Source organism: Microcaecilia unicolor, chromosome 9, assembly GCF_901765095.1.
Source record: "Microcaecilia unicolor chromosome 9, aMicUni1.1, whole genome shotgun sequence".
Classification (NCBI taxonomy): Eukaryota; Metazoa; Chordata; class Amphibia; order Gymnophiona; family Siphonopidae; genus Microcaecilia; species Microcaecilia unicolor.
In genome coordinates, this window is record NC_044039.1 from 44,871,575 (window position 1) to 44,888,689 (window position 17,115).

General features: G+C 43.5%; 1 protein-coding gene across 1 annotated transcript in view; it reads right to left on the minus strand.

Moving 5' to 3' along the window:
* WNK1 (WNK lysine deficient protein kinase 1) overlaps positions 1–17,115 on the minus strand; it is a 515,889-nt gene that overhangs the window by 295,009 nt on the left and 203,765 nt on the right. Inside the window, 1 exon segment of the mRNA XM_030214920.1 lies at positions 1,401–1,489. Coding sequence (XP_030070780.1) covers positions 1,401–1,489 — 89 coding nt within the window.

Consider the following 17,115-nt stretch of genomic DNA (forward strand, 5'->3'; position numbering starts at 1 on the left):
CTTCTCTGATATCCCATCATCACAAATGCCAATGTAGGGTGAGGCAAAAAGAAAAGCAACCCCCTAGGTATTTTCCCCCTCATTGCTGTTTTCCCAGCAACTGCTTAGAATTTCAATGTGAAATTTTACAGCTTTATTTGTTGTTACTATCTACATGTATATGAAGCGTGGAATGTGATTATCATTAGGTGAAATTGCAGACTTTTTAGAATGACCACTCAGCATTTTTCACATGTTCAAAAATGTTTATACTGTAAAACTATCATTATCTGGAAAAAAAACCCAGGGTACCTATTAATGATGTCACAGTGAGGTGGACTTTTGTCTGGGGTGCAATGTTGGAGGCCTTTCACAAGTTCCATCCAAAGCCACAAAAAAATCACCACACTTAATGCTACAGATAATCTTGGACAGCCTGCCATAGAGGCCTATTGACAAGGCTGTTAAGAACTTCCCGTGTTAAAGCTGGGAGTGGACACACAACATTCACAGTGACTGTGAAATTCTGACACATTGTTAACTGTATGGCTTGAATGACGTTATTTTACTATGTTTTAGATCAAACATTTTTAACATGAAAAAAATTGTTAGGTAGTAATGCTAAAGTGTCAGTAACATCAACATAGCTTAGGATAATTAAAATGCCTTTAACAGTAATATGTAAGTATTATGAGTAAGTAAAATTTCATGTTGAAATTCAAAGAGGTTGGTGAGAAAATGGCAAAAAAACCTCTAAGGGGTTACTTTTCCTTGCCTCACCTGGTATATTCACACAACTCCTGGTCATTCCTTCAAGCCTCTCCCATATCTTTACCTACCCCACCCAAATACATAACCACTAACTGTACCAAGAAACATCTTTTTGATGTATAGCTTTTGGAACAAACTTCTATAGGAGCTCTGAAAACAAGTCGATTATATATGTATTATTTTAGAAAAATATTAACTTGTGCTACAGAAAAAGTAGCACATACGAGTTTATCTTGTTGGGCAGACTGGATGGACCATGCAGGTCTTTTTCTGCCGTCATCTACTATGTAATTGAACTGATGACTTTTGCTGAAATGTATGGATGCAGAAAGTGGTTCTATTCTTTGTATTTGTTTGGCATGTTTGTAAACTGGGTTACATGTGTTTTGTATTGTGACAAGCATTTTTATGAAACTTACTCTGTGTGTTTTTGTTTGTATTATGGTACTTGTATCTAGTTTTACATTGTATTTACCTATAATTTTATTATATGTTTTTGAATCATGTAATACTGTGATCCACCTAGATTTGTGAAATGTGAGATAAATCTTTTCAATAAATAAGCTTGCCTTGTGCATGGATTGTATAAGTAGGTAAGAAATAAACAGGTAAATAAAATACATAAAATTTAGAGTCCAGATAGTGCTTACCTTTCATCTTTGTTTTGTCGGATACATCCTTCAATAATTTCTTTCACCTCAGGAATGGCGACTTTGTCAAAGCTGGCTGGCTTCACTCCCTGAATCACACAGATCAAAGAAATGGAAATAGCATATAAGTCTACCCACAAAACAAAATGAATGCATTAACACAACCCCTCCCAAATCCACCAGAAACCTCATACTTTCTATGAATATTTATTATTTTTCATAATCTGCATAGTTGCAAATATCTTTCAAGGGCTCAAATTCTAATTGTAGCTGTGTAATTTTCTCCATATTATACACAGGGGCCATTTTACAATGCCATGATAGAGCTACCACGGCACTAGCTGTGCCAATCTGGCACTATCACCGGCCTACTGAAAACTGGCAGTAATGCTGCCTCAGCATGCACCATTTCTGGCGTGACAGAAAATATTTTTTTTGTGCTGCAGGCTTACCTGGCGCCAGGGGCCTAGCTACGTGGGGCCACGGGGGCATGGGCCCCCACAGATTACATCCTGGCCCCCTCTACATTTGACCCGCCATCGCAGTCCGCCCCCCGCATCACGTACCTTGTTTGCTGGAAGGGGTCCCCAATCCCCAGCAGCCGAAGCATTTTCTTCAGCGCCGGTTGACTCCGGCGCCTTCGTTGTCTGATCATCTGTTTCTGACGCCTTACGCCCTGCACCGTACATGTAGCCCCGTGCAGGACGTAAGGCGTCAGAAACAGATGATCCCACAACAAAGGCGCCGGACTCGACCGGCGCTAAAGAAGACTTCAGCTGGCGGGGATTGGGGAACCCTGCCAGCAAACAAGGTATCTGATGCGGGGGTGGCACGGGCGAGGGGGGGGGCGGCTAAATAGTGACCCCCACCTAGGGCTCTGGCCCCCCTCCCGCCGAGGTCTGGCTACGCCCCTGCCTGGCACTAATCAGCCAGCATCATATGCTACCCAGTTACCACTGGGTTAAGCTCAGGAGCCCTTACCACCTCCTAAATAGCCATTTCCTTTCTTTTACTCTTTTACATGCTACAGTAAAAGGGGCCTCAGCGAGTAGCAAATCAACTGAAGAGCCCCTTTTACCACTGCTTGGTAAAAGGGGCCCGTACAGCAAGCAGTGAACAGGAGTTCAGGTTTGCAGTTCTGTGCTCTAACCAATACACAGCACACATTTACTTTCTGTCCAGTATATGTACCAATTTCATTACTAAAAAGGCAATGCAAATGTTTCACACTTAGCAGCTTCCTCATGAGTTAAGGATTACTAATTACAGTAGCTGAACTAAAACCAGTTTCTATTGTGTTATGGCACCATAAGTTTTACTTTACTTTGGGGATTTCATTATTTTCACTCTTCCTTCCCTCTCCCCTCCAATATTTAGCTCAGTGATTGCTGTGGCAGTTTTCATCCAGGACCATAGACAAGGAGGCATATTTTCAAAGCACTTAGCCTCCCAAAGTTCCATAGAAACCTATGGAACTTAGCCTCCCAAAGTGCTTTGAAAATATGCCCCTATGTCTATCTCCAGAATGGGTAAGCCTAAAATTTAGTCCAGCCTGTAGCTGTTCCTGTAGTGCAATAACAAGATGCAAAACCACGTGTCCCTGGTGCTGTTAACACTGCCTCTGTAGCATCTTGTGGAAGCAAAAGTCAGGCTCAGATATCAAATAGTGCTGTGCACTGTAATGTGAAAGAGCCACATCAATAGGATGATTCAAAGTTGACTTTTTCCTTTTAAAACTAAATGCTAGAGTTGAAAAAAATTCTATGGTAATTGGTCCTATCATTCCCTTTTAATGAAAAGCAGGAAAGATAAAATGTTTTTAGCAGCGGAAACACTATATAATACTGCAAAATACTAGAAAATGCAGATAATGGCAAACCACTCAAAGTAAATACATGAAAGGCAATTCTGGAACTGTGTATAAAGTGCACAGAATAGTGATGTGCATGCAAGTTCTTTAGCATATAACTGCACAGGGGCATGCAGGAGGGTGGAGCATGGTGGGACATGAGCATGACTCCCACTTACCCATGGAATTTACAGAGCTCTATAGATTATGCACACTGCATGTTGTGCTTAAGTATACCAGGTCAATGGCAGGCCTAAATCGATGCCAGTGGGTGTACTTAACTTATATATATTACTGGGGATAAATATTTAAACTAGAAGAACAGATCCCGAAACTATATCACAAAAAAGGTTCTTCCTTTAAAATATTTAATTTCTTTTATTACAATACATATATCACATAAAACCACTTATGCTGTGTAAGTTCCGGAACTTGCCCAGTCACACCCTTCACTTCACCACCCATTCACATAAACCTTGTGTGGGCACATTTCTATATATCCACAATCTGTGTACATGCTCCCCAATTGTTGTTTCCTCAATTTCAAATCTTCCACATCTTATGACAGTGTTCTAGAACAGCATCTGGGCACCCAGATGCCATTATAAAATAGGTACTCCTCATGAAGAACTGGGATTCCTAACGGGGTGCCAAGCTATATTACCCCCTTATTATTAGGATCCAGCTTTTTTTCATCTAGTTAATCTCACAATCACCCTGCAACATGATCTTCTCTAAAAATAACATTTAAGTTACAGTTCAATGTTATGATTTTAAAAATGTTTGATGTACGGAAGCCATATAAAGGACTCTCAAGAGTTAAGTGTCACCATACTGGCATACTGGATGAAGTCACTTGTATAAATACAATGTTCCTCTAAATACACTATAGCCATTTCAACAGTTAACAGGAGGGAGTAGGCTAAAATTTGCAGGGTAGCATTTAAGAAAGTTACATGTTGGGTTCTACAAAATTTCTGTCTCAGCAGGTCAAGGTTGTCAACTACAAAGTTATGTTATCTAGATGCAGCACATTTGCAGCCTGCCATCTACTCTTTTCAGAACATCTGTGACAATTCCATTGCTCTGAACTGCTATTAGTCATGATAGAGTAGACTGTGGAAAGTCCGATGCTTTGCTTCCATGTCATAAAAGGATAAAGAATCCTGCTTTGATTCCAACACACCCATTAAATCTTAGTGGAAAGTACTTTCTGATTCATGAATGCCACCAGTGCCATCACTGCACAGAGTGGAGTTATCCCCAAGTGGCTAGAACGCCAGGCTGAGACCAAAGGAAGCAAAGGTTAAACTCTTTCTTCCACTGATTTTCTTTATAACCTTGGGCAAGTCATGTCATCCTCCCCATCTTCAAATCTCTGCTTAAAGCCCACCTCTTCAATGTCGCCTTCGGCACCTAACCTCTACACCTCTACCCAGGAAATCTAGACTGCCCAACTTGACATTTTGTTCTCTAGATTGTAAGCTCATTTGAGCAGGGACCGTCCTTCTTTGTTTATTTTGTACAGCGCTGCGTAACCCTAGTAGCGCTCTAGAAATGTTAAGTAGTAGTAGTAGTAGTACTGCTTCACGTAAAAGATTAGAACACGGTAGCACATGACAGTAAATCTAGTCTAACACAATTAATGTGTGAATAGTAAATCGGCCCCACTGCATAAAATCGTACCTGTGGTAAACATGTTAATGCATTATAACACACTAGCCCTTATAGTAAATCTAGCCTTAGATTACAAACCTTTTGAGGGGAAGGAAATAATTATTGTACCTGAAATGTTACTCACCTTGAGTTAAAATTTGTAAATATGCCAAATCCAAAATCAGTATTACTAGCATGGTTCTCTCAATCCTACCTTGTCGGTTTCTTGCTCTTATTCCTAGATCTCCTATTTTTTGTTTCATTTATTCTTATTTTTGCACATTTGGAATAGAATGGCAACTCACTATGCCACATTTCAAATATCCTTCCTTGAGCCATTATTTGTTTCATGAGGCATTTTATTAAAAAGTGTCTAAGCAAGCCACATGTAGGGTTTCCTTTTACATAATAGACTTATTATATGTTATATGTTTTTTTGTATTGCTGTATGTTGCGTTTTTTGGTTTTATGAGTATTAGTTGTAACCTGCTTAGATGAGCTGGATAAGCAGGATATAAATTTGATAAATATATCGATATTCACATATCAATATCCTATATAATAATTTGCACCTCCAACGTTCTACGTCTGGATGCCTGGGTTCATAACACAATTCCCATTGGTCTGCCCTCACATCGGAACGTGATGATGTCAGAGGGCGGATCAATGAGAGGAAAGGGAAACCAGTACTAGCCACCAAAAGAACGTTGGAGGTGAGGATTCAATCGACGGAGAATCGCCCCCCCCCCCCCTGTCCTCCGAATTCCAGGCCCTCCCTCTCCTCCGAGTTCCAGGCCCGCCCCCCTCCCTCCCTCCTGAGTTCCATGCCCCCCTGTCTTCGGAGTTCCAGACCCCTGTGCCTCCCTCCCTCCCTCTCTCTCTCAGTGGCAGCCCGACCTGCGTTGGCCGCCCTCTTCTCGCAGTCCTACGCCTGCCCCTTGCCTTCCTGCGTGCCGGTTGTAATTTAAAAGTTCTTACTTTGGTGTACGCCGGCAGCAGTGAAAGTGGAGCAGGCATGGCGCTTCAGCCTGCCTTCCCTTGTGTCTCAGCTCTGCCTCTGGTCCCGCCCTTCTGGAAACAGGAAATGAGGGTGGGACCAGAGGCACAGCTGAGAACAAGGGAAGGCAGGCTGAAACGCCGTGCCTGTTCGACTTACACTGCTGCCGCTTGACCACGAGGTAACAACTTTTAAATTACAGCCGGCATGCAGGAAGGCGAGGGGCAGGCGCAGGACTGCGAGAAGAGGGCGGCCAACGCAGGTCGGGCTGCCACTGAGAGAGAGGGAGGGAGGTGCAGGGGTCTGGAACTCCGAAGACGGGGGGGGGGGGGCATGGAACTCAGAGGGAAGGGGGCCTAGAACTCAGAGGGGAGGGAGAGGGGGAGGGGAGAGAGGCATGGACCTCGGACTGAAGGGGGGCCTGGAACTCAGAGGGGAGGAGAGGGGGGGGAGGGAAGGAGGGGGTCATGGAACTCGAAGCCCATATGTGACAATGAGCGCTAAGTCAAACTGAGAATGGCCGCGAGGCAGCAACTTGCGCCACAACTATCCGTTGACATTCCGAATACTGTGCCGCTCAAAATACATCGGGCAAGCGCTGATCTTGCAAGACAACTCGCCGCTGACGCCCCAATACAGATGGCAGGGTTTACAAGACTACTGAACAGATGTCATCAGGCTGCAGTCATGTTCTGATATAGCTTCTCAGACTTATCAACTGAAAAATAGGAGGCTCTCTCTCACACACACACTCTCTCTCTGAAACATACACACACACACACTCTCTCTCTGACACACACACACACACACTCTCTCTGACACACACACACACACACTCTCTCTGAAACACACACACACTCTCTCTCTCTCTCTGAAACATACACACACACACACTCTCTCTCTCTCTCTCTCTCTCTCTCTCTGAAACATACACACACTCTCTCTCTCTCTGAAACATACACACTCCGAGGAAAACCTTGCTAGCGCCCGTTTCATTTGTGTGAGAAACAGGCCTTTTTTTTTACTAGTATTTATCAAATATATATCCTTCTTATTGTAATATTAGTATTGTAATATTCGTGCTGCACTTATTTCAATAAACGACCTTGTTAAATTAAAAAAACAAAACTCTTTCCAAATAGCAGGGTTTAACAAAAGCTCTCTTAATTTAGAAGCCATCAGGTAAGATCTCTCTCACTGCTCTCTCCACCAAAGTTTAGGGGGAGGAGGGTAGCGACATCCCAAGATTTGCCATAGATTATTTGGGCCCAATTTACTATGGAAAAAAACTATACACACTGAGTATTTGTAACCTTATATATTGTATTGGATGTTGATGACTAAATTAAAACAAAAATTAACCATAAATCACTTAGGGCTCTGTTTACAAATGCACAATAGCGTTTTTAGCAAGCACTAAAAATTAGCATGCGCTATCCGTGTAGATGCCCATAATTTTCCTATGGGAGTCATGGTTAGCATGCACTAAAAACACTCGTGTGCCTTTGTAAACAAGGCCCTTAGTGTGTTATTGCACAATACTGGCTGGAACAGGGGCCCCTTCCCCCAAAAGCATACTGTCAACACAAAATCATCCACTTAATCCACAATCTTAGCGGTCAGGTCATGGGGGGTTCTCACTTCTCTAGACCTGTCAGAAGTATACTTGCAAGGCAATCAAAAGCCACACAAGCACTTTTCTCCATTGTTGTGTTCTGGACAGGCATTTTCAGTACAGAGTGCTTCTATTCGGTCAGGCCATGGCTCAAGTGGACTTTTTCCAAGGTCATGATGGTAGTGGCAGCCTTCCTATAAGGTGGGCTCCATCCGTATCTGGATGACTGGATGATTTATGCCAACTCAGCAGAACATTACACAGCAGATAAGCTCAAGATGATTTGCTTTCTAGAGAGTCTTGGCTGGGTAGTGAACTATCCAAGAATCATCCGAGTCCCTTCCAGCCCCTGGAGTTTCATGGGGGACCTCAGTTCAACACCAACATGATGATCAAAGTGTTGCTGACCTACCAGAGGGTATGCAAGTTGCATGGCCACTGAAAGGAGGTCAGTCTGACAAGATCAATGTGTTAATGCAGACATGGCTGCAGAGGGCACTTCTGTACATTTTTCCTCCACAGCCATTCACTGGCCATATCCTCAGGAGGACAGCCAGGCACCCCTCTATGATCAAATTAGTAGTCCTGGATTGCACTTGCAGACCATAGTATGCAAAACTCACCCACCTGCAGTTACCTCAGGGACAGGGCTTCTGCATCAATGTACAGTTATTGATCCCTTCTGGCTTACACACTGGACCTTGAAAGGGTCAGTTTGAGGCAAAAAGGCTATTCAGCTTCAGTCATCGCTACCTATGGAAGGCCTGTTAAGATGTCTACGTCTATTGTGCATGTACAATACTGGTGTGTGAGCTACAAGATAAGAAGTGGGGCTTGTGGGACTGGTGAGCAGCCATTGTGGCTGTTCTGGCTTTTTTTTTTTTAAGGTGGAAGAGCATGGTTTAGCCCTCAGTTCTTTAAGTTGAGGTGGCAGCCCTATTTTGCCTTGAAATGACTGAACAATGTGGCATTGGTGGTGTATATGGATATTTCCAGATTTTTGTTGGAGGAGGCGCCTCAGGAAATCTAGCTTCTCTACCTGGTTAAGTGCTGCAGTGGGATTTTAATGTGCTCCTGAATGTTCTGGCAGGGCCTCCATTTGAGCCATTGAAACTGGCAACTGTAAGATTTGACCCTGAATGCGTTTTTCCTGGTTACTATCTAGTTAAGCCAGGTGCATTTCTGAATTGCAAGCTCTCATACAGACTCTCTCTAGATCCCGTGCTATCCTTTTTTCTGAAGATAGTATCACCTTTTCATCCCCATCAGGCCATTGGGCAGGGGGCTCAGGCTACTGCGCCAGAAGACATCTGTAGGGCAGTACTTTAGCCCTCTTTGCATGCCTTTTGCTAAGCACAATGGGATCAATGGCAAGGCCAGGGAGGATAGCATTTTTGAGGGGTGGCCTCATCTTCCTTCCAACCTGACGGATTAAAGCTTGGGTAAGCAGGATGAAAAGGTGAAATTTGTTCTTAACTACCATTTTCCTTTCTTTTGATTCCTGCTAAACTAATTCAGGGTCTTTCTGGGAAGACTGGCATTCGGGGTTATCAAATTTGCTCACCTCAGCTGTCAGTTTCATCTTTAACACGGTAATTTTCCTTTTACAGAAATTTCCTTGTGGGGCTGCTATATTTGACTGAAACCTTGGGGGGGGGGGGGGGGGGTTCAGTTGGAATCTTCTAGTGTGCAGCAACAGCCAAAAAAGCAAATAGGATGCTAGGAATTATTAGGAAAGGGATGCAAAATAAGACCAACTATGCCTCTGTATTGCTCCATGGTGCGACCTCACGTTGAGTACTGTGCGCAATTCTGGTTGCCATATCTCAAAAAAGATATAGTGGAACTAGAAAAGGTTCACAGAAAAGTGACCAAAATGATAAAGGGGATGGAACTCCTCCCATATGAGGAAAGGCTAAAGAGGTTAGGGCTCCTGGGTGGTGTAGAACATTTAAAAATGAATTGATTTTTCACTCTTTCAAAAAGTACAAAGACCACAGGACACTCAATGAAATTACATGGCAATACTTAGTTAAGCTCTGGAACTCGCTGCTGGAGGATGAGGTAACAGCGGTTAGCATATCTGAGTTTAAAAAAGGTTTGGACAAGTTCCTGGAAGAAAAATACATCGTTTATTGAGTTGGACATGGGGGAAGTCACTGCATGCCTTGGGATTGGTAGCATAGAATGTTGCTACTAATTGGGTTTCTGTCAGGTACTTGCGACCTGGACTGGCCACTGTTGGAAGCAGGATACTGGGCTAGATGGACCACTGGTGTGACCCAGTATATATATTCTTATGTTCTAATGAAACCAAATCTGCAGCTGTAATTTGCCACTCAGTTTCAGCCGACACTGTAGTGACCAACCCCACCCCTGACAGAAGATGGGTCACCCCCCCTTTCCTGACAGAGTCTTCTACCCCCAACCACCCATAGACCCTCCTCGGGCCTACGTTAAAAAGCCCTGGTGGTCCAGTATCCTTTTCAGGGTAGGAGCTGTCCCCACACTCACTCCTGCCTGTGACTGCTGTACAGTCAAAATGGCTGCCGTGACCTCCTGTGGCAGCCTCACGAGACTGCCATGAGAGTTCACAGCAACCATTTAGAGATTGGAACCAGCATAGGCAGGAGCAACCGGAGATTGGAACCAGCATAGGAAGGAGAAACCTTAAAATTGCTGACACAGGAAGTCATGGCAGCCATTCTGACTGTGCAACAGGCATGGGCAGAGAAAGTGGGGATTCTTCTTGCTTTGAAGCAGCCATTAAACCATCAGAGCTGCTTAAGTAGGCCCAGGGAAGGCCTATGGGTAGTTGTGGGGGGGGGGGGGGGGGGGGGGGGGAGGGGCGGAGGACAGAGTGATTGCAAGGGAGTAGGGGTAGTTTCAGCCGAAACAGAAGAATGGTCGAACCTGGATTTCAGGTCAAAACCAAAATTCAGTTGGCCTCTACATAACCAATCCATCTGCACTGGTCTAGCAGGATAAGGGAGTGAATGAGCTTCCCCAGTATTACCCATTGCAGAGGTGGATGCTCCAATTCATTCTGAGGTAAAAGTGCTGGGGTAATTTTGAACTAAAAACCAACTATGCAACCCCATACTTATATTAAGTTTGGTTTTTTTTTCATTTATGGGGGGGGGGGGGGGGGTGTAATTTGTAGCCGTATACGACAGTGGAGTCTGAAGGCAATCATAGGTTCATAATAATTCATATCGACTAGAATTATTATAAGCAGTTTGCAGCATGTCCAGAATACGGCAGCTAGGATTCTGCACGGGTTTAAAGGTTGTGTCCTGGTTCTGCCAGAACTACATATGCTGCACTGGCTTCCGGTAAATTACCACATAAGATTTAATGTGCTATCAATTGTTTTTAAGGTATTATTTCTGGATGACCCAAAAAGTATTGCAGATAAAACCAATGATCAGCTGGAACAAATGCTTCAGTCATCAAGATTTCTGTTGTAAACATCAGGGGTGGCTGATTTGAAGTATGCAGAAACACAGAAGGGGGCTTTCTGTAGCTATACTGCAAAACCTTGGAATGTGGCTGCTTAGAGTATGACATTCAAGACTTGGCTATTTGGCCTCCTGGAAAATACATAAAACCTGTTTATTCCAGCATGCATTTTATAGTTTGGTCTACTTTGTCATTGTGAAGTTTTGATTATGAATGTGAACTTGTAAGTTGCCTGGAGCTTTTTGGGCAGGTGGCTTATACATTTTAATACATAAATCAATCTAGGGAAGGAGAGATGAGAAACAAAGGGGGAAAATGCCTGTAACCAAAAACAAATGCTATCATTTTATACCAAAACAAATTATAGGACAGCTATGAATAAATAAATTATGATTGGAAAATCTGCTTTGTTATGACCAGGGAGGGCATAATAGCGAAAGAATACGGAAAATAAGTCAGACAAGCAAAGAATCTTTTTCTCATTGGTTATTTAAAACATTTAAGATTTTTTTTAAACTTTACAACTATTAAATTTTTTGCAAGAACTAAAGAAAAAAAATTCTCAATTCCACACTAAAATGTAACTGCATTGGGGGCGGGGGGTTACAGACATGGGTAAATAGGCAGAGAACAGTGGGAACTTATAAGAACAAAAATGTCTCATGTAAGCTGAAAATTCTGTGAAGGACCATTGGGGTGTAGGGGGTGTGTGGGGAGGAAGGGATGATAAAGTAACATTCTAGGATTGGGAAAAAGTAGGTGTAAAATGAAATTTTTTTTGGTTACGTATTGTTGCTATGATTTGATTAAAAAAAAAAAAAAAAAAGATTTCAATATAAAATGTAGCTGAATTTTCAAAGCTGTAACATGTCAAAAGAGTTTAGAAACAGCAGCTCTACTTTGCCCTTCTGATTTTCATCATCATAATTGTCTCTCTCATTTTTCAACAAGTTTTATACCTTCCACGCTTTGCTTTTCACTCTAGCTGTTTTCAAACAGGAAGAGGCAAAAACTACTACCAAAGAAAAACAGTTACTGCTCAGACAGGAGAAAGGGACTATAAGCACTATGTACAACATCATGTGTGTGGAAGTTTGAGAGTCTGAAAACTTTATACAATTCATTGCTAGATATGATGGTAGTATGCTGTACTATGACAGACTAGCTGATAAAGCCCTAACTGCTAGTTTATTATAATTATGGCTTCTGATTTTAGGCTTTAATAAGCATATATAAACCACCACCTGTGCAAAATAAGTTAAATAGGTTTTTTGGTGCCTTCTGTTTACCCATTTAACTTTGCATCTGAAGAAGGGTACCTATATGGTGGTAAAGCTCTTTTTTGTTGGTTCTATAAAAAGGTATCACAACCTACAGACACCCACTTAATCTGTAAAATGAACTTTAAAAAACAAAACCACCAAACAAAAAAGTCAAACCTGGGTTCACTTTTCTTCTTCTGGGAAGTATAACTTCTAGTAATGATTGAGCTAATATTTGAAAGAGACTATAAAGGTAAGGGGAAAATCCCCATGTAATTTTGAAGGACGTTCATGGTGTCCCAGTTCATAAAGCAGGTACTGACTAAGCTCCCCCAAAAAAGAAAGCTGCCTGGACACAAAATTAAAATAAAATAAAGCAACAGTACCAATCCAAATCTGCACTTCTGACAATTTACTCATATAAATTAGTTAAAAAATTGTATTTAAGTACATTAAATACACAAACTGAAGGATTCTTTAAGAGCTGATGCCAGATATTAGAAAATATCATTAGGCTATTTTATCAATTACAGAAAGAAAACAGCAAATGTTCCATTTTCCAAGTACACAGTGTGTAAAATATTGACCATCAGAACAGAAGACATATGGTAAAATTATAGAAAACTTGACAATATCATTAAGCAGCCTATCACTAGAAAAAGCACCACGAAGAAGGGTGCCATCTCTAGTTTAATTAAAAGCATGTTTTTAATTAGAATTAAAAAAGCAACACTGTCCCAAACTAGATTTTCATTACAACTTTGAATTCCCTCTCCATCTGGTTATTCTAAATTACGATCTTTCTGCCCAACAGAAAATCGGCATAAATACCTGTCTGATTAAAAGTCACAACTTACTGCTTTTTTGCTCTTGGCAGAAGTAAAGAACTAACATCTCAATTTTCTCATTTTTCAAATTATTATAAATACCCAAGTAAATTTTCTTTTAGGCTTATAGAACATAGAAACAGACCAGTTTTATTTGATTTCTCCCTAAGAAAGAAACATCTTCCTCGAAATCCCATAAATCTTCCTTTCAGTAACTTCCTGCTTTACTGAAGCATTAATTCGATTAATTTAAACCATCCCATGTCTGACAGTACAACAAAATTTACTATTGTTACCTACCTCGTTAGTGCAGTCCTTCTTGTGAGCACAGCAGCAACAATGAGAATTTACAATGACAAACACCGGGCAGGAGTCCTTCATGCTATAATCCATCTCAAGAGACATGGCAGTGAGCACCAATATCCAATATTTCACCAGAAATCCAAGTTTAGCTCTAAAGTCTGGGCCATATTAACGAACAGCAGATGGGAAACTCACATCAAAATTAGAGGGGAGCATACTTTTCTCTTTAGGACACTCACTCTTGCCCTCAAGTCTTACAGAGAAAGAGAACTCTGTTCTTCTCTGCAGCTCCTGGGAAGCCTAAATACTAGGTATCAGGTAATGCCACTTTGCCACGCCCACTCCTCCACTTGGACATTACATGGGCTGACAGGCAGAGTGGGAGCTAGTCTATGTACCACCCTCAAAAATCTATTCTTACACACCTTCAAAGTTTGTATTTATATACAGCATAACAGTTTTTATCATGAAACAAAGGATGGGATTTTATTTTAAACCCCTGCCCCCCACATTAGACTATTAGGACTACTAAAGTTATTGGATCCTTGCTCACAGTGAAGTTTCAGTAATCATTTAGTGTTTTCACATCCACTTCAATCCTTGAATTACAGTTTTTACTCAATTTCTGTTATTTAAATTCATGTTTCTACCAAAAATAAAGTGGAGTTACAAAGCAAAATATCTATTAACACATTTTCCCAGGATAGAAACAAAATAAACAAAACCCAAAATACTGTATACACTTCTGACTTGGCCCCAGTGCTGAAGCCATGATGCGGAATTTCTACCCATGAATTCTTAGCTTATACTAATTCAATTACTGTGTGTACCTCATACTAAATAGGAGTGTGACTTTTGGCTCAGGTGTTTGAGCACTGCAGTTTGGGCACCGTTGTTTCTGCACCTGTGATTTTTGGGCACTGCTGTAATGGCGCCTGACTTTTGGTCATCCATACAGGCAGTTTCTAAGAGTTCCCATACTTCCCCACATTTACTGGGATCTGAGCCGGGGGCCGTCTAAGTCAGCAGAGACATGGTGCTGCGAGCTGGGTGGTTCTCGGATCATAAGGAAGAGCACAGCTGCCCCAGAAGGTACCTGTGAGAGAAAAGACTGAACATGCAAAGTCTTCCTTCATAGGCACAGCCTGGGGCAGCTATTATCTCCCTTATGCTCTGAAGACCGTTGCTGTAAGGGATATCATAGCTGTCCCACGCAGCACCTATAAGGGAGGTCGCTGCCTGTTTCATCTTCTCTCATAGGCACCAAGGACTATCCAGCCCACACCACTGTGTCTCTGTCAGCCCAGTCAGCTCTCAGCTCAGAGCCCAGTTGGGGGGGGGGGGGGGGAGAGGGGGAAAGACTTTTAGATACCTCCCATTTGGGTGCCCAGAAGTCCAGCACAAATGGATACAGATGCGCCTGGCACCCAGAAAAATCCTGCTTTGTACTGGATACCCAATGATGTTCAGTACTCTATAACCTTATTGAATAAACCTGTCTACAGATTATTCTAATCTCATTAAACAGCTTGTGAAGTTATTTGTAATTTACTCCTGGGGAATTTGCAGCAACTTAGAAGAATTCCTCCCCCACCCTCCACCAGAGAAAGAGGAGGACAGCAACTGCACAATGGACCACTTTGCCGCCCTGGGCCAGACCACTGATTTCAACTACACCAGATACTATACAGAAACGCAGTTCAAATTAGCAGTCAGACTTCAGGTGGTACAGGAAAAGAATATAGGCTGCCATGCAGCTTCTCTCCTCCTCCTTTTGTCATACAATCACTGTGGGGGGAGACAGAGAACAAGCTGGGGATGTGTGCCCTTGGGTGGGGTGGGGTGTGGAATATGCCCTATGAGGTGGGATGGTAGGGGAAGGACCTATGGAGGGATGTATGGTGGGGAAAACAGAGCACATAAAGGCCTGGGGATGTGTGCGAGGGGTAAACAAGAGGAGGGGTGGGATGGGGGGAAGAGAGCAACCAAGCTTGGGGGTAAGAGAGACAAAGAGGGGGCAGCAAAGAAAGCTAAGCTTTGACCGGCTGAAAATGGGGGAGGGAAGAGGCTAAGCAAAGAAAGAGGCTCAATCCAAGCTAGGGAATGATGCTGCAGGGGAGGGTCAAGCCGGAGAAGAGAGAGAAAGCAGGAGGGTGTGTCAGGATTTATGCAGAATTTTAAATAGTGTACAGAATAGTTCTCCCCAGAGCAAGTTTGGGACAGACATTAAAATTTGTAACCAAAATACTTCTTTGATACGAGCCTAGCAGCTCAAGGGCAGTGCTCTGCAGATAATTCAACTTCTGACTCCAAGGTCAAGATTGTCCCAGGCTGGCCAGGAATTCACATGAAGTCTTCACAGCCCATGGGGAAGACTTGAGGAAATTCACTGCTTATTTGAAGGTAAACCAGCATGGAATTATCTACCGTTGGGATCCTGCTGGGTATTTGTGACCTGGCTTGGCCACTGGTGGGAGACAGAATGTTAGCTTGATGGGCGTTTGGTCTAACCCAGTATGGCAATTCTTATCCTATATAATAATTTGCACCTTCAACATTCTACGTCTGAGTGCCTGGGTTCGTAACATCCATTCCCACTCATTGCCCCGCCCTCACGTCAAAACGTAATGACGTCAGAGGGCGGAACAATGAGGGGGAAGGGAACGCTGGAGGCGAGATGATGTCAGGAAGAGAGAATCGCGGGACATCGAGGGCAGGGAGGAAGGGGGAGGGCAGGGCAGAAGAGAATTGATGGACATGGATAGGAGGACAGAGGCTAAGCCTCCCCAGCCCAACCATTACCTTCCCCTGGCTGTTGCTCCCCCCCCCCCCCCAAATGCAGGGATGCCTGGTGCAGCAGCGCTGTAGCCAGGCAGCTCTCGGACGGTCCCTCCGCTCCTTCCCACCCTCAGCTCCCCGATCGACAGCCCTCCGATCCGTTCCTCCCCCCTCCCCTTGCGCGTTTAACTCTTTTACTTTCAGGCACAGTGACGGCAGTGAAGAGGACAACACAGCGGGCTCACCTCCAGCTTCTCCCTTCCCTCACACAGTGTCCCGCCTTCTGCAATGATGCATTTCCTGTTTCCGCGAGGGCGGGACACTTGAGGGAAGGGAGAATCTGTGTTGTCCTCTTCGCTGCCGTCGCTGCGCCTGAAAGTAAAAGGGTTAAACGTGCGGTGGGGGGGGGGAACGGAGAGGAGGGCTGTCAGGGAGCTGAGGGAGGGCAGGGAGAATTGCTGGACATGGATGGGAGGGCAGGGGGAGAGAAGAGATGGCTGGAATTGGAGAGGAGGGCAGGGGAAAAGAGATCGCTGGAAAGGAGAGCAGGGGAGGGCAAAGGGAGAGAAAAGATCGCTGGACATGCATGGATGGATGGAGGGGAGGGAAGTCAGGAAGGAGATGCACATGGATGGAGGGGAGGGAAGTCAGGAAGGAGATGCACATTGTATAAAAAATGCTACAGCTATGAGCCTTGGTCCCCTGCCTAGACTTTGGTTCAGGCTCTAAAATGAGGGAAAACCTTACAGGCCTGTGTGGCTGTTGCTTGAACTCCCAGTGTTGGAGCACTGCAGAAAACAACAGGAACCACAAGGGTGGGGGTCCAAAGGACAGAGTGACATTGTGGTCTGCCATGGTGTGAGAAAGGAAAGGTGTAGCTGAATGCAGGGTCTTGCTTAAGATTTGTGGTCAAGCGAGCTAAAGACAAAACCATGTTAGCAAGATAGAAGCTACTCATTAGCATGA